The following is an 18,094-nucleotide window of genomic DNA, read 5'->3' on the forward strand; positions in this document are numbered from 1 at the left end:
TGGGGTCTTGAAGTATCTTATAATGTTTTTCCAACAATGTTCTCTCCAAGTCAAAGAATTAGTCGAGGACCATTGAAAGCTGCAGATTTTCCCCCAAGCCTCCTCTGAAAGTACCAACCCCGCTTCTTTCTCCCACTTCTCTTTAATATACAGTGTATTTACATTTTTAGCATGGGAGAGTGCATTATATAGGCGAGAAACTGATTTACTAGGTATTGAACTGCAAGCCGAATTCAGAATCTTGAAAAATTCTAATTCTACTGTTGATAGGTCTGTATATCTACAACTCTGGTTAACATAGTTTCGTATTTGAAGGTACCTAAAAAAGTCATTATGTTCTAGGCCATGTTTGTCCTGCAGGATTTGGAAACTTTGTAATACTCTTTTATCTATAAATGAGAGGTAGGTTGTAAGACCTTTCTTTATCCATAGCTCAAATCTTTTATCTCCTCTGTTGGGAAGGAATTCGGTATCATATGCACACCATCTAAAGAGTTTTAGCATGTTATTAATTCCACATGAATTAACCACCTTCTGCCATACTTTTAATGTAAGATTTATCCAAGCATTATTTAATTTTTCCAACTGGGCCATCAATCCTTTGTCAGCTATTGAGGCCTGAAGAGGAAAACTGTCAACTAATCCAAATTCTATTTCCTTCCATCTAGCCTTATATTCCCTATTACACCAATATAACAGAGGGGTTATCTGTGAGGCATAAAAATAATTTCTCAGGCAAGGAAGAACCATACCTCCTCTTTCCTTCCCTAACTGTAAAGTGTTATATCGAATTCTAGGTTTCCTTCCTTGCCAAATGAAGTGGGAAATCCATTTGTCCCATTCCCTGAATTGATTATCATCCACCTCCACTGGTTAAAGTACGGAAAAGATATAATAACCGAGGAAGAATATTCATTTTTATAGTATTTATCCTTGAATTTAAACTTAAAAAGGGGATAAGATTCCATCTATGCATATCTGCTTTTATCTCTGAGATTAATGGCCCATAATTTACCTGTGACAGTGTTGAAAGATCCTTCGGCAGGGTTATTCCTAAATATTTTAATGATTTAGCTTCCCACTTAAGATGGTATGTATCCTGCAATTTTTTGGATGGTGTATAATTTAGGGACATAACCTGCGTTTTCTTTACATTTATTTTATAACCTGATATTTTCCCAAAGTCATCCAACAGTGTAAACAATCCTATAAATGATTTTTCTGGTTCACTCAGATAGACCAAAACATCATCTGCGAATAACGCCACTTTCTGTTCAATCCCTGCCACCTTGATACCTTTTACGATTTCGCTCTGTCTTATTAGTTGGGCAAGTGGTTCAATATATAGCGCAAAAAGGAGAGGAGAAATTGGGCATCCCTGTCTAGTGCCTCTCTCTAAAATGAAGGAGTCAGAGAGGTCCCCATTTATCTTAATTCGGGCTGTTGGGCTGTCATACAGAGTCTGAATTACTTTAATAAACCTTTCTTGAAAGCCGAATCTTCCTAACACTCTGTATAGGAATGCCCAACTAACCGAATCAAAAGCTTTCTCAGCGTCCAATCCTACTACCATTGTCTCTGTCTCGTTCTTATTAACCTGTTCTAATATGTGCAGAGTTCTCCTTATGTTGTCCTGTGTTTGTCTTTGTTGAATAAATCCAGTCTGGTCTAAATGGATTAGGCCAGGTAAAAGCTTTTCCAATCTGCGCGCTAATATAGATGTAAATAGTTTGTAATCTAAATTAAGAACACTAATTGGCCGATAATTGCCACATTCTAGTTTATCTTTACCCTCTTTAGGAATAACTGAAATAATCGCTTCTCTCCAGGAAGGTGGAGTTTCTCCTCTCTGCAAGATCCAATTAAAGGTGTTAAGTAGTAATGGGGCTAACTGTGTCTTCAGGGACTTGTACCACTCTGAGGTAAACCCATCAGAACCCGGGGACTTTCCAGCCTTTAACCTAGAGATGGCCACGTTCAGTTCTTTGACAGTTACTGGTTCTAATAAACTTTCATTTTGTAAATCTGTAAGTTTAGGTAGATCTAAAAAATTCAATACACTGTCTATATAGGGCTCATTGGGGGCCCGGGGTTGGGAGTACAGCTCTCGATAATACGTTTCAAAACTCTCTTGAATTTTCCCTATTGTACTCTCCACAAGCTTTGTCTTTGGATTCTTTATTTTATGAATTGTATTGTCTGCTTGTTGTTTTCATAATTTATATGCTAATAATCTAGCTGATTTACCTCCTACTTCATAATTCTTTTGTCTCAGGTAAAGAAAATTTCTTTGAGTTTCCAACGTATAAATATCATCAATTTCACTTTGCAGTTTCCTAATTTCCTGTTTTCGATTTGAATTACTTTTGTTGCTATCTCCAACTTGAAGTTGTTTTAATTTTCCTTGAAGGTCTGCTAATTTTTGTGCATTGATTTTTTTCATGTGAGTAGTAATGGAAATAATTTTCCCTCTCAGTACAGCTTTCAATGTATCCCATAAAATCACTGGTGATGTTTCTCCCATGTCATTAAGGTCTAGATATTCTTTGATTTCTCCCCTTAATCTCTCCATTACTTTTAGGTTATTAAGTATATGTGAGTTTAGCCTCCATAGTGTTTTCCTCATTTTCCTTTCCAGGATTAGAGACATAGAGACTGGGCTATGATCCGACAGATCAATTGTTGCAATATTACAGTTTTTTATCCTGAGTCTATCTGTATTTAAGATAAAGAAATAGTCTATCCTTGAATAGGCTGAATGAGGGAAAGAGTAATATGTATAATCTTTACTAGTAGGGTGTAATTCCCTCCAGACATCTATAATTCCCAACTCCTCCATCAATGAATTCACTTTCCGAGTCAGAGGTTTATTCTGAGTAACTATTCTTGAAGAATCTAATATAGGATTTAATCTAATATTAAAATCCCCTCCACAAATTACTACCCCTCGAGCACTGACCATTAGGTCAAAAATGTGTCTATAAAATGACCATTCACTACCTGGAGGAGCATAAACATTCAGCAATGTTATTTCTGTACCTTCTATTCTTCCTGTGATTTTTACAAACCGTCCTTCTTTGTCTCTAGTCTCTGAAATATGTTCATAATTAAGAGTACTTGATATTAAAGTAGCTACCCCTCTTTTGTGACTCAATTTATATGATGAATAAAATACATGCTTAAAGCCCATTCTTTTTAATTTTCCATGTTCAGATTGGCTCATATGTGTTTCCTGGAGGAAAGCTATTTGTGCCCTCTCTTTTTTCAATTTAGACATAATCTTATTTCTTTTAATTGGATTCAAAACCCCATTAACATTATAGGAAATTATTTTTACCAATTCAGTTTGCATTTTTCTCTAGTAGAAAAAAAGCACTCTCCTTTTCTAACCAAACAGTAAGCAATCCCTTCTCAACAGTAAACCAAGACATATAACCACACCCTAGACACTTCTGAACGTATAACATTTGAAAATTTTCCCCGACTTCCCACAGTGAGGCCTGAGCACCGACCCGCCTCAGTTCAGAGGGATAACCTCTATCTTCACCCTGTGTTAGAGGGCCCTCAGCAATTTGAATAATCATAGAGAATTTTCTCCTATTTATGTCTCGACCATATTGCTATCATTCAAGTTATTCCGCCTAGATTATTTTCAATTACCAGTTTTCATTTTACTTTTAAGTCCGATTTACTCTTTTCAGTCATTTCTCTTAATTAATCTGTATTCTCTGTACATTTGCGTCTGAATATTTGCAGCTTTTCCTTGTAGTTTGACACTCTGTTTCGAGTGGAGCGTCCTCGCCCCACTAACTGCCACGACTTCTGCCGAATCCTCTCCAGTAGCGACTCCGGTTGGGTGATAACTTTAATAGGTAGTCCCCGGTCCGCCAGGTCCGACGTTGCCTCCTCCACCGTAGCGTAAGTTTTTGTCCCTTCGTCGTAAAAGACTCTCAGCCGAGCTGGATACAGGGTCTGGAATCTGATGTTGTTTTCCTTCAGGACTCTCCGTGTTTCCGTATATTCCTTCCGTCTGGCAAGAATCCCCAGTGCGTAGTCGTGGTCTAAACTGATTTTACAGTTGTTCCACATGAAACCTTCCTTTTGCCATGCTCTTTTAAGCACCTCTTCCTTCGTTCTGTAACTGAGAAATCTGATCAGAATCGATCTGGGCTGGGCGCCTGCCGGAGGCTGTGGTGCCAACGCGCGGTGAGCCCTTTCTATCTTTAGGTCTTTTGCGGCCGGTATATCAAGGTTTTCTCTAAGCAGCTTCTCCACGAAGGGAATCATCAATCCGGGTTTTCCTTCGGGAACTCCGTAGATCCTCACATTTTCCCTTCTCGAGTGGCCTTCTTGATCTATTAGTTTCCACTGGAGTTGGTCTTGTAGCTTCAGCATTTCTGCTATCACTTCCTCGGCATTTTGTAGCTTCTCTTCAATTCCAACAATCCTCGCTTCGGCTTCATCTATCCGCGAGTTAGTTTTTACTATTTCTCCTTTAATATCTTCCAGCTGTTTGCTGTTATCTTGTCGGAACTCGCGAATCTCTCCGAGAATCAAAGACAGAGTCACCGATTCCCCCTCATTATCTCCGTCCTGGCTTGCCGTGGGAGAGCTAGGCCCTTCGCCTTGCTGCATCTCTTTATATTTATCAGCCTTCGAAGCGGACATTTTATTCTTGTTCTTAGACATCATCCTTGCCCCTTTTATTAATATAGTTATGCAATATTAAGTATTTGTCTAAATTCGATTTTGGGGCAGTTTACCTTCTTTTTTGTCGAGAGACCTTTTCCTTACGCCGCCATTCCCTTGATGACCCGGAAGTCCCCCCCAAAAATAACATTTATTCATAATATACAGTGTATAAAAAAAAGATCAGTGCAAATATTTTACATTCATGGTCTTTGCATTCAGTAGAGTTAACAATTTTTAAATGTAATTAGTAGTGTTGCCACTCATATGGCCCCCTTGGGTGATCCACCATTTCAACATTTGAGAAGTTCCCCACCTGACTCAGCCTTTCCATGTGAGATGCCAGAAGGAACCTAGGTTGTGCTCCTTCCCCACAGAGTCTTAAGGTTTCTGTCCTGTCCTTTATGGACCCTTGTGTCTGCAGAACTCATTGTCTTCCAGAGTGAGGCTCACCTTCAATATGAACATACTTTAGACCCTGAGGATGTTGTGCTGCAGCTCTGAATATTTAAATAGAACACCATATAATTATTGCCCCAGGACCTTTAATGTAATGAGATTCAGCAGCATAGCAGTGTGGGGGGAGGGGGGTTTGGGGTTGATGTTCTTGTTCTGTTTTGCTAGTCTTTTTGTGCAAAGGGGGGATTTGGGGGGGGGTCAGTGTTCCTGTTGCATTTTGTGTGGGTGAAGGGGTTGCCATTCTTTTTTGTGTGGGGAGGAGTGGGGTTGACGTTTCTCTGTGAACCACATCCATGGTTTTCCCTGCCTCGTGGCTATCTGGTGAAGATGGGTCTCAGCGTTGTACACAGTTGCATACTTAGATAATAAATGAACCTTTGAACCTTTTGAGTCTGCACCAAATGTTAATGTACAGTAGCTGATTGTGCCTCTGAAACTGTGGGTTTGCAAAGACCAATCTTTGGGAAGACCTGCTGAAGCCAAGCTTTGAGTGAACCTAGTCTCTTCACTTTGCAGCTGCTTTGAGGCTGGTAACCCTGGAAAAATAGCATGAAATTAGCTGAAGGAAAACCAGTCAATTACAAACCAACGTGATCGATTGATTGGATTAAAGAGTAACCTTCAAAGCTCTGCTCTTGTCCGCTTATGATGAGGCATAATGCAGAATAACCTCAGAGAAGCTGCAGTTAATTTTATTTGGACCTAATGTCCTATGTAGTTTCCTCAGCATATAATTCTAATGCTGTTGTTGGCTCGATGGCCATGCACCATTTAAGGGGTGAACTCAGATAATGCATCCCAGGAGACTCGGTCTTGTTCTTGTCCTGATTCTGTCCTGAGCATTAGTGATCCTCAGCAATGGGGGTGTAAACTTGCTTTCTCCTTCCTAACCCACGTTAGTGAAGGCAGGACTGTGGACTGGTTGAGACTGCCAAATCCGCACTGTTTGGGGAAATAAAGTGCCAATGTCACTTTGTTTCTTGGGGCTGTTACTACATGAGTCAAGAAGAACTCGTTGCCTGTTTTGTTCAAATGTGTGTATGTTGTTCAATGTTATCTGGGTTAATACCCCACAGATCTAATCTGGGCTATTCTGGTTAACAGAGTCCCCACAGAATGGAGTGCAGGAAAGTGTTGCAGTTTGGTCCCCATGGATTTGCAACCTCTTGAGCACAGCCAGTGATTAACATTTGTAGAAATTTCCAACTTGTGCTCTCATTGTGGCATGTGCTTCTTCAAACCCATTCCAGGACTTGTTATCTTGCCCCCTAATAACGTGGCACAGGCCTTTATCCATCCATGGTCTGTCTACAATCACAGCCCTTCCTGGAGAATAATCAAGTCTTTCCCAAAAGAACCAAAAAGGAACAGTGACACCAGTTGCTGGGTATACGTCGACGTGCTTGGCTTATCTACCCTGAATGATGTTTAAAATATGTAGCCTCCCTGGCCACCCTCAGGGTCGCTCGGCTCGCTGTCGTCTAGAGAAACAGCCCTCAGCCCTGCCAAACTGGGTAATAGTTTGTTTGGATGCTGTATGAGGTACCCCACCCCGCCCAAATAACAGACAATACACCAGATACGATTAAATGATTTACAGTTTATAGATATTACTGGATCTATATAATTAATAGAGAATAAAATATAAAAGGAAAATAAAAGGCGCCACACTTATCAAAGTTCAATCTCTTCGTGCATAAAAAAGTTGGAGCTCGGGACCCTTCTTCTTCACCCTGCGACCCCTTGGACCACCTCGACCGGCCGCCTGGGACCAACAACGGTGGTCGACCAGACGCTCCACACGAGTCCGTCTCCGTCTCCCCTCCTCGCCGAACGCCCAGCTCAGGGTCCAACCCCGTTAGTGGACTCACGGCACCTGGTCCATTCTCTGTCTCTCTCTCCCGCCTTCTCCCTCAAAACCCCAAGCATACAAATCTTCCAGATACACCAAAGTCATAACAACTATCCCAATTGATTCGTAACATCCTCTTATCACCCTCTAACCCACAACAAGCTGCTGGCACAAAGCTTTCTCAACGTTTAACATAACAAAGAAGCATTCCGGAGTATAACGTAACAAAGTAGCCATTTTAATTAGCCTCCGCAGTAACATAAAAGACGAAACCCCCTTACAAATAGAAACATAGAAAATAGGTGCAGGAGTAGGCCATTCGGCCCTTTGAGCCTGCACTGCCATTCAGTATGATCATGGCTGATCATCCAACTCACAACCCTGTACCTGCCTTCCCTCCATACCCCCTGATTCCTTTAACGCCACAAGGGCCATATCTAACTCCCTCTTAAATATAGCCAATGAACTGGCCTCAACTGTTTCCAGTGGCAGAGAATTCCACAGATTCACCACTCTCTGTGTGAAGAAGTTTTTCCTCATCTCGGTCCTAAAAAGCTTCCCCTTTATCCTTAAACTGTGACCCCTCGTTCTGGACTTCCCCAAGATCGGGAACAATCTTCCTGCATCTAGCCTGTCCAATCCCTTTAGAATTTTATACATTTCAATAAGATCCCCCCTCAATCTTCTAAATTCCAGCGAGTATAAGCCTAATCAATCCAGTCTTTCTTCATATGAAAGTCCTGCCATCCCAGGAATCAATCTGGTGAACCTTCTTCGTACTCCCTCTATAGCAAGAATGTCTAGAATCGAGTCGAGAGCTGGTGGGGTGGGGAACATGCTTGTAAGAAGGAAGTGGGTTTGAAAGCATTTTTTAAAAAAGTTTTCTGGCAAGGGTCTTGGATCGCCCAATTGTTATCAGTGCACAGCAACTGGAAGTTGTGTGTTAGTGGAGATTATTGAAGATGAGGCTGGGTTGAGGTGTAACCCAGGGGAGGGGGAGTTTTCTGTACTCACTGGCTGTTAATGTTACTCCTGCTTTGGAATATTTAGGAATGCCACCGAGTTTGAATATTTGGAAGAGTATCCAATTGGAGTACTTCCGTATCTTTGGGAAAACACTGGGAAGAATGTTGAAAACGGATTGTTCGTTATTAATTTGGAATATGGGAGCAACTTCTCCAAACCAGAGGCAGACGTTTTTCATCCTAGCCGTTCAGTGGGAGAGCCAAAGGATGCATGGCTCTCAAACTTCCTCCACCCTGTCATCTACTTCTACAGATGCCTCCCAACAGGTCAGTATTTCATTCTTTCCACCCTCTTTTGCTTCTTCAAAGACCCCTGAATGCCATGGCCTGTTTGCTGGCTCTCATGTTGACAATAGGTGTGTCAACTTTAGCAAGAGAACTACAGCTGTGGTTCCAGACACCACAGCACATGATTGACTGGAGCTCCAGGATATTGCCTGGGATTGAATGCTTCAGTTACTTGAAGAAATGGAATAGGCTAGATTTGTTTTCCTAGGAGCAAAGAAGGCTGAGGAAGGACCTGGTAGAGGTGTACAAAATTATATGAACAAACATGCTCTATGTAGTTTGAATTCTTTTCCAATAGCACTGGGATGCCTAAGACCGGAGGGAAAGAAGTTTTTCACCCAAAGGGTGGTTTCAATCTGGAAACATATTGCCTGAGGGGGAGTTGGAAGCAGGGACCATTAAAATGTTTAAGCATCTGGACAAGCACTTGAATTGTAAAGACAGCAGAATATGGAGCAAGTGTGGTCAGTGGGATTAGTACTTAATGATTGACATAAATGTGGTGGGTCCCAGGTGCCTGATCTGTGCAGTATGACTTTGTGAATCTTTGTGAGTGTTCAAGTTTCAAGAGGTCAGCTGGATCTTGTCTTGTTCTTCATGGCATTAGAACTGATGGTGAAAGCCAACATGTTTACCCTGGACAGATCATTTAGCACAGAAACAGACCCTTCAGTCCAACACATCCATACTAACTAAGGTGCTCACAAAAGTGAGTCCCATTTTCCTCCATTTGGCTCATATACCATTGCTATCCATATACTTAATCAAATGTCTTTTAAACATCCATTATTGTACCCACTCCAACTACCTTTCTCTGGCAATTCATTCCACATACGCACTACACGCTGCATGAACAATTTGCTCCTCAGGTCCCTTTAAAATGTTTCCCTTCTTACCATAAACCCCTGTCCTCTAGTCTTTGATTCCCTTTTCCTGGTAAAAATCTGTGTGCTTTCACCCCCATGTCCTTCCTGATTCTATACACCTCTATAAGGTCACCTCTCAATCTCCCCCGTTCCAAGGAATAAAGTCCTAGTCTGCCCAGCCTCTCCCTAACAACTCAGGCTCTTGAGCCCTGGCAATGTTCCTGTGAATCTCCTTTACTCCTGTATCTTTCCAATTTAGTGTTGAAAGAACAAGGTGGCTAAAACTAAACACACTACTCCAAATGTGGCTTCACAAAATGTCTGCAGCGTAACATCCCAATGCCAGTACTCAGTGCACTGACTGTTGAAGGCCAGTGTGTCAAAAGCTTCCTTCACCACCATTTTCAGCAAATTATGTACCTGTATTCCTTAGTCCCTCTGTTACACAACACTGCCAGGGCCCTGCCATTCTCTATGTAAATCCTATCCTGGTTTGACTTCCCAAAGTACAATTCCTTGTACTTAACTGGATTGATAGTCATTTGCTGATTCTGGACCCACTTGCCCAGCCAGTTGATCAAGATCTCCCTTATAATTTTTTGATAGCCTTCTTAACTGTCTACGATGCCCCCTAGTTTAGCATTATCAGCGAGCATATCAACCATGTCTCGTGCATTCATGTACAAATGATTTACAGTATATAAATAACAGGGAGTTCTGGGTGCAATGAGCTGGAGGTCCCAGGTATAGAGTCTCGCGCGGCATATGCAGTCTGCCCATGTGCCGGAAGTGCTGCCGGTCTGTGTTCGGAGAGCCCTCAGTGTGGTCTATGGCCATGCAGTAACCCAGGAACATGGCTGATAGTGCGATCGTGCAGTGGGAGCTGATTCTAAACAGGCAGAGTAGATGCAGCTTGTCTTTTTTTTTGTTCACTTCCAGAGACAGAGATGATGCAAAGACCGAAGTTCTGGCCGCTGCCACGGCCGAGCTACATCCATCACATTGTAGAAGACTTCCTGACAGACTGGACAGCTGCCAAAGCTCACATTCTGCCCCTGCGACGCTTCCTGGAGACCTGCCTGGGCACTGACCTCAGAAACTTCTTTGCAGGTGTGACATCCTTTTGGAACAAAGGCATTTCCTTACAAATAAATGCCTTTAACTCCAGGTGTTTGCCCCAGGCTGGGGACGATTCCTGTTTCTGTGAATGCATGCACTCTCGGAATCTGTAGCAATAAGGAAACACAGGATGGGATGATGCGCCATCACAGCCAGGAGTCTTTGTGTCCTTGACTCCAGCTGTCCTCTACCTTCTGCTACCATCCTGCACCTTCTCAGGTGAGCTATCAGCATAGAACCTGGGCTGCAGGGTAGTCAAATGGGCTAGACTACGAAGTTCATTGTCTGGTCGACAGTGCTGAGGTAAGTTGGCAGGACAATGCCCCTGTAGCAGAGCTTGTGAGGTTTGTGGGGGGGGGGTCACAGGGTGGGGTGCTTGTTAGGGTGGATGGGTCACATTGCTTCATGGAGTTCCATGCTGTACCAGAGATCTTGACTTTGGCCACGTGGTTCGCAGTCACATCTTTATTCGCTGTGCCTTGGACGCAGTCTCAGTTGCCAGTATCTCAGCTGGTTCTCATTTACCAGTCCAGATGTGCCAGTATCTAATCTGCATCAGAACCATAATGCTGTACGATTTATTCCCCTGCTCACTGTTGCTTACCCTGATTAGTTTCCAAAAGTGCAGGGGTTCCCAACCTTGTTTATGCCATGGACCAATTACCATTAAGCAAGCGGTCTGTGGAAGCCCCTGCATTGGGAGGGTCTAGGACCAGAGGGCACAACCTCAGAACATAAGGACGCTCCTTTACAACAGAGATGAGGAGAAATTTCTTTAGCCATAGAGTGTGGGATTTATTGCCACTGATGGCTGTGGAGGTCGTCATTGGGTATACCTAAAGGAGTGGTCGATTAGTTCTGATTAATAAAAGTGTCAAAGGTTACAAGAAGAAGGCAGGAGAAAGGGGTTGAGAGAGAAAGTCAATCAGCCGTGATCGAATGGTGGAACAGGCTCATTGGGTTGAATGTCCTAATTCTGTTCCTATGTCTTATGGACTCTGGGCCCAGGTCAGATTGGGTAGTAAGCTGTGCAGTTTGCAGCTTTCATGATTTTTCTTCCATCAGCTTGCAGTTAGCAACATCTTCAGAGACTGGGTTGAGGGTTAAATGTTTCTGTGGATTGAGGATGTTGACAATGCATCTGGTGACATCTGCAAAGAGACTCCCTGGCAGAATCTGCTGGTGGTATAGAGGCTTACAATACTGGGGGAGGCCATTCTGTCAGTCATGTCTTTGCTGAGGTTTTTCCTGTCCACCTCACATTTGGCCCATACCCATTGTGATATAAAGGAACAGGTGAAGAAGGTTCATTGCAACAGACCTGTGCAGTAGTGGTAGAGCAAGTTGTTTAGTGTGCACTTGATTGGCAGAATCTGGTACAACCGAGCACGCATTCGCCGTTTTCCAGTTTCCTCCACTCTGGCAATCGAGCTGTTCTGAGGTTTGCCAATTCCACACAGGTTAAGGATAAACTGTGTGGCTAAGCTGTGGTGTCTTTGTTGACTGTCAGCAATGACCTAGAGGGAACTCTTCCCCCTCTGTCAGGTAAAGAGTTGACTCTTTATGTGCAGTCCTGAAAGAGTAGAGGTACTTCCTTGAGTTGAGATATTTAAAATCAATAAAGCCTTGGGCACAATTTTGAGCAACAGATTAGGATCCCTCTATGCCCTGACCAATATTTATTGATTGGTCAACATCATTAAAACCGATTTCCATGCCATTAATTACATAACTTTTGAGAGCTTGTAATTAATGTTTGCTACACTTCAGAAGTACTCAATTCATTGTAAATGGAGCATCTTGAGGTCGTAAAGAACCCTTTGATAACACTGGGAAAGTCTCTTATTTGAAGAATGGATAGTTTTTGGATAAGAATGTGTGGTAACATTTCATTCCAACGAGTTTCCATTCTCCCTGCAGAATCCTGCTTCAAGTTTGCTTTAACCAGCCAGCATCTGCCACCCAGCTGTCACCATGGTTACTTAAACATGCAAGGGTTACTGGTCAACTAGAACGTGCGGCACACTCACAGGGTTGAGGAAATGGACTGTCCTTCTCACGACACCGTCTCTGTCGAGGAACACTCACACCAGAGCTTGTCCAACGAGCAGAGGGAGAAGCCCTTAGCCACAGTGATTACCTGAGCAACAGAATGATTCGAGGAGTTGCGACGTAGTGGTCTATCCACCAGTGTACCTCAGCCAGGTGAGGCCCAAGTGCACTCACAGTTTCTCCAGTACCTTACAGCTCTACTCTTTAAAGCTAAACTTCTGTATAGTAAAGCATTATGCTGCAAGTAAGGGAACTTCAAAGCAAAAGCAGATCATGCTGGAATCACTCAGCAGGTCTGGCGACATCAGCAGAACCCAACCCAGCTACTATACTCTCCCTAGACAGCTTGCTAGACCTGTTTAGATTTTATGCAATGTAATGTAACATTTATACATGAATTATCAAGCCAAAAAAATATTTATTCATTTAACAGGGAGACTGTTTTTACATTATTGGATTCGCTACTCACTGGGGCTTTCCTGAAACATTTTTTAAAGAAGTTTTTTATTGTAGGTGTGATAGATTTTTGTTTGCATGATAGACTTTTGTATTCAAGTCACTCCTGGTATTAAAAAATTTTTTAACGTAGGACTTGCGTGACATATGGCTGATCCGTTAGTGTTGCTAGTTGGTGTATAGTGATGATCTGGCTTTAACCTAAAGTCACTAAAGGAACTTGGGCATTATCGCAGTTCTGTGTGGGCATGCCTGTTCGGTATTTTCTGCATTCCATCAGGGACTGTACTTCATGTGGTTTTGGAAGGCACAAATGAATGCAAGTCATTTCTTGTTTCTGAGTTGGGGCTTGTTTTTATTCGTGACTGGAGGCCTTGTACGACAGGCTTGCTGGAACCGTGGCTGAGTTCAGCTCAGACTGGTGCTTGTAAACAACATGCAGAGCAAAGGAGCAGTCAGACAGACCTGGACTTGCCACCTCTCCTTCGCTGTATCTCATCCAAAGAAAAAGAACTGTAATGCCACGAGATTCCTGCAGAGGGTGCAACTGAGCTATTGTCATTAGTGGACATGGGTAAATTCTGAGCCACATGCCAAATAATCTACTGGCAGGAATGAATCAGTGGAGACTTGGCAAATAGAACGGGGTGTAAAAGGCCTCAGGAAGTCACGTCAGTCAGAGGAAAAGGTAGCAGGACAGCAAAAGCAACTGAATAAATGTGTTTTGGACCAAAAGAAACCAAAGAGTCAGTATACAGGCAGTGGGAAGATGTTGCAGTGTGCATGAATCAAAAGGCCAAGGGACTGAAATATATAATCCCCAAAGGTGAGAGTGTGGATGACCAACAGAATCGGAAGCTCTACTCCAAGTAAAAACTGGGCAGAATGCTCCTTGTATTGCTTGCAAAGTCAGCAACTGTGTAAATCACAGAGACTTGAGAGAGATTCATTCAGACAGAGGCCCTCCCTGATCTGTAATTTCTGTCAACCCAACCTACAAAGAGGTGTTGTCATCCTGGGGGCGGGGGGGGCAGACGGAGGTTTTTTTTCCTCACCTTGGGCTTAGTTTCCAAACTTATCAGCACAGTGGAATCCTGGGCTGCAATCAATCACCTCCTGGGCATCTTTCCCAGTACAGGCACCGTGCCCTTCCTTACATTCTCAGACCCTGCTGGCCTCGTGGTTTTCAACATGTTTGGATTTGTTTTCCCCTATTTTCCTTGTCTGCTCGCTTTTCCTGTGGCTCACATTGTTCCAGGCTCTGCGTGTATGATTCATTGCCTTTAAGTCATTCACAGTCAGGTCAGACTGTTTCTTTTGTTCCATTATGATCTTATACACTCCATTTAATCAGTACAATCCTCAGTAAGGGTATGAAGTCTCGCTGGATTCTGCAAAAAGGAAGTCCACCTGTTTGCTCCCCACTGCCTGCAGACGGTGTAAATGTGATTGCAGGTTGAATCTTGTGACAAAAGGAGGACGAGCTGCATCCTGACATGGTGCTGGACGATGCTCAGTGCTGTGTCACTGGGTAAACGTCAGGGAACTGATGCTGGATGACATCCCAGCCACATGGTGTGCTTCACTAGCGCAGTGTTCCTTACAGGATATGTCTACACCGTTCTCCTGTCTAGTACGTTTTCCTCTCCAGTCCCCCTGCCCCACCCTATTACTTTCATTTTCTGCTCTCCGCTCGAGGGCCTTTCACCAATGCTCCTTTACCAATGTTCCCTCTAATGGCAACAGTGCGCAAAAAATCTTGCGCTGTGCAATTTTTTGCCCAGTGACAACAACATGTGCGCACTGAATTTTTAAGTGGAAGTAAACCTAAAGCTAATCCAAGGATAATAAACTACAAATTCCAGTTTGTTTAAAAGAAATGAAATAACTGTCAATAAGAACTTTGATCAGGATTCAACCCAAGTCTCTGTTGCTGTGAGTTTATACCAAGAGAGCTCACACTAAGTTTGGTTAATGTTTTCCAGTAACCAAACTTGAATCAGCTGACTCCAGCCGCTGCAAGCTGGGCCCCGTGGCAGTGGGGAACGCCTTCACCTTCAGAGTGTGATTGTTTACACTGTCATGGGCTCCGTGAGATAGCAGAACAAACACTCTCTAACTTCCTGATCTGCTGAGAGTTAAGCAAAAGATTACTTGTTGCATACACCTGTTAGGGTGCATTCTCCAGTTACCTTATAAGGTAACTGCAACAATGCATGTTAATCTCAAAAGCTAAATCTTGGCGCGGACCCAATATAATGACTGTAGCAATGGAGGGCTGCGCCCACCTGTCTTCCACTGCTGCTCGTCCCTGTGGCTTCATGGGATACAGCTTGCCTTGGAGAAGACAAAGCTGAGAGTGATTTAGTATTAATATTCAGAATCCTGCAAGGTTTTGCCCCCTCACAACAACTCTCCAGTAAGTCTTTCAGTATTTCCACGAAAATAATTTAACTCTCATTTGGAAGTTGCTGTTGAATCATCTTTGATAACTCCTCCAGGCAGCACAATCCAGATCATAACCTGTTATGAGAAAGTATTCTCAATTGCACAGCGAGTAGAGCTGCTGCCTGACAACATTAGAGACCTGATCTCCAGTCTGTGAGTTTCCTCTGGTGCTCCAGTATCATCCCACGTCCCAAAGGCGTGCAGGCTGCTCACTCTAAATTGTCCTTAGTGTGTCAGTGCTGGTAACTAGATGTGATGAGAATAAAAACTGGGATTAACGTAGAATTAGCATATTAGTAATATAGATGGTTGGCATAGATTTGAAGGGCCTGCTTCTCTACTGTAAATCTCTGTCTCTGTCTGATAATTAATACAATCTACTGGCCACACTGTGGGTCATCAGTGCCCTGACTACAAGTCAGTGGCCCACATGAAGCTTGTTGCTGTCAGCCACAACAGTGAGAACGTTTCAGAATTCGGGGGGTGGGTGGACAATCTGGCACAAAGTCCCCACCTCTGGCCACCCACTGACTCCTGCTGCCAAGTGCACGCGGCAGGCAAGGGCTGCATTCGGGTCTCAATGTAAAAATGCCTCCATTGTCCCTGCCACCATGGCTTCCCTCCCCCTCCCCACATCCCAAAGATAATGCAGGTTGGTAGGTTAATTGGCCTCTGTAAAATTCCCCTGGGGTGTGTGTGTGGGTGTGTGTGCGTGTGTGTGTGTCTGGGGTAGAACCTGAGAAATGAGAAAATACAAATGGGGTTAAACTCGGATCAGGGTAAAAGTGTTGATTGTCAACGTGGACTCGATGGGGGTCTAAATCGTGCTGGGGTGGCCTGCCCGCTAGCTTGATCTTTTGAGTCTTGGTTGTTGACCATCCTGTCATACCCTTAATGGGGGTTCTGGATATCATAGGGAAATTTCCCCTTTTCCCTGCTGCAGAAGCCTAGCTCTTGGAGTAAAAAAAACTTGTTTCCCTCTCACACCTTCTCTTCTTACATGCTCATCACCCCCCTCTGGTGCTCCTCTGCCTTCCCTTTCTTCCATTGTATAGTGTCCTCTCCTATCAGATCCCCCCTTCTCCAGCCCTGTATCTCATCCACCACTCAACTTCCCAGCTCATTACTTCAATCCCCTCCCCCTCCCCTAGTTTCACTATCACCTGCCACCTTGTACTTCTTCCTCCCCTCACCACCTTCTTCCCTTCCTTTTCCAGTCCTGAGGAAGGGTCTCGGCCTGAACCATCCAGTGTTTACTCTTTTCCATAGGTGCTGCCTGGCCTGCTGAGTTCCTCCAGCATTGTGTGTGTGTATGTTTGGTATAATTGTGAGACAATCAGAAAGCTGGAAACACCCAGCGGGTCGAGCAGCTTCCTCGGGGAGAGGTTGTTGATGGTTCAGGTTTGTGGTCCACAGTAGCCTACTGCCTCATGCATCTCCACGTAACTGAGAAGGCTAAATGCAGGATCGATTTCAATTTTCCCTCTTCTCTTTTGAATAATTCCTCGGACCTGTGTCCAGTGGCGATCCCTGCATCTAGTGAGTTACTGATTCTGGCGTTTGCCAACGAAACGGAGTAAGGTGGAGAAATCCTTGCTGGGTATGTCTGTGTGGACGTTATCAAGATGGCTGCAACGTGCTGCCCTGTAGTTCAACAGCCTGAGGGCAGACCGAAGAGAAGACTGGTTCCTCAGGCATGGTGGCAAAGAGGGTGGGTGTGTGGAAACAAAACCCAGCGTGGGACATTATGGGAATGGGAATGGAAGTAAAGAGAAGAATCCTGCTATCTTGATCATGGGCTGATTGCTTGGCATGTAATTGTGTTTTCTCATATGTTTACAGATATGCATGTATTATTGAGTTAATAAATGATTGTTCATTTTAAATTGCTGAAGTTTTTTTGGTTCAGAGTTCTTGCATACAAGGTAAATGGTAAGGCACTGAAGAGTGCAGTAGAACAGAGGGATCTGGGAATACAGATACAAAATTCCCTAAAAGTGGCGTCACAGGTAGATAGGGTCGTAAAGAGAGCTTTTGATACATTGGCCTTTATAAATCAAAGTATTGAGTATGAGCTGGAATGTTATGGTGAGGTTGTATAAGGCATTGATGAGGCCGAATTTGGAGTATTGTGTGTAGTTTTGGTCACCAAATTACAGGAAGGATATTAACAAGGTTGAAAGAGTGCAGAGAAGGTTTACAAGGATGTTGCTGGGACTTGAGAAACTCAGTTACAGAGAAAGGTTGAATAGGTTAGGACTTTATTCCCTGGAGCGTAGAAGAATGAGGGGAGATTTGATAGAGGTATATAAAATTATGATGGGTATAGATAGAGTGAATGCAAGCAGGCTTTTTCCACTGAGGCAAGGGGAGAAAAAAACCAGAGGACATGGGTTAAGGGTGAGGGGGGAAAAGTTTAAAGGGAACATTGTGGGGGGGGGGCTTCTTCACACAGAGAGTGGTGGGAGTATGGAATGAGCTGCCAGATGAAGTGGTAAATGAGGGCTCACTTTTAACATTTAAGAAAAACTTGGACAGGTACATGGATGGGAGGTGTATGGAGGGATATGGTCCAGGTGCAGGTCAGTGGGACTAGGCAGAAAAATGGTTCGGCACAGCCAAGGGCCAAAAGGCCTGTTTCTGTGCTGTATGTTCCATGGTTCTATCTCATTTTTTTGAAATTATAGAATCATAGAGTCACACACGGAGTCTGAAACAGGCCCTTCAGCCCATATGTCCAGCAGCCTTATTTCATTAGGAGTCTGAAGAGATTTGGTATATCACAAAAGACTCTTGCAAATTGGACGCAGCGCGCGCGGCCATCCCGAATGAATACGTAT

The 18,094-nt window shown here is 43.6% G+C and overlaps 1 protein-coding gene across 1 annotated transcript in view; it reads left to right on the plus strand.

Moving 5' to 3' along the window:
- foxred2 (FAD-dependent oxidoreductase domain containing 2) overlaps positions 1-17,593 on the plus strand; it is a 56,976-nt gene extending 39,383 nt beyond the window's left edge. Inside the window, exons 8-10 of the mRNA XM_063062652.1 lie at positions 8,051-8,292; positions 10,119-10,289; positions 12,219-17,593. Coding sequence (XP_062918722.1) covers positions 8,051-8,292; positions 10,119-10,289; positions 12,219-12,310 — 505 coding nt within the window. The 3' untranslated portion in view covers positions 12,311-17,593. The remainder of the gene's footprint in view (positions 1-8,050; positions 8,293-10,118; positions 10,290-12,218) is intronic.
- The last annotated feature ends 501 nt before the right edge of the window (positions 17,594-18,094 follow it).

Source organism: Mobula hypostoma, chromosome 11 (assembly GCF_963921235.1).
Source record: "Mobula hypostoma chromosome 11, sMobHyp1.1, whole genome shotgun sequence".
In the NCBI taxonomy this organism is placed as follows: Eukaryota; Metazoa; Chordata; class Chondrichthyes; order Myliobatiformes; family Myliobatidae; genus Mobula; species Mobula hypostoma.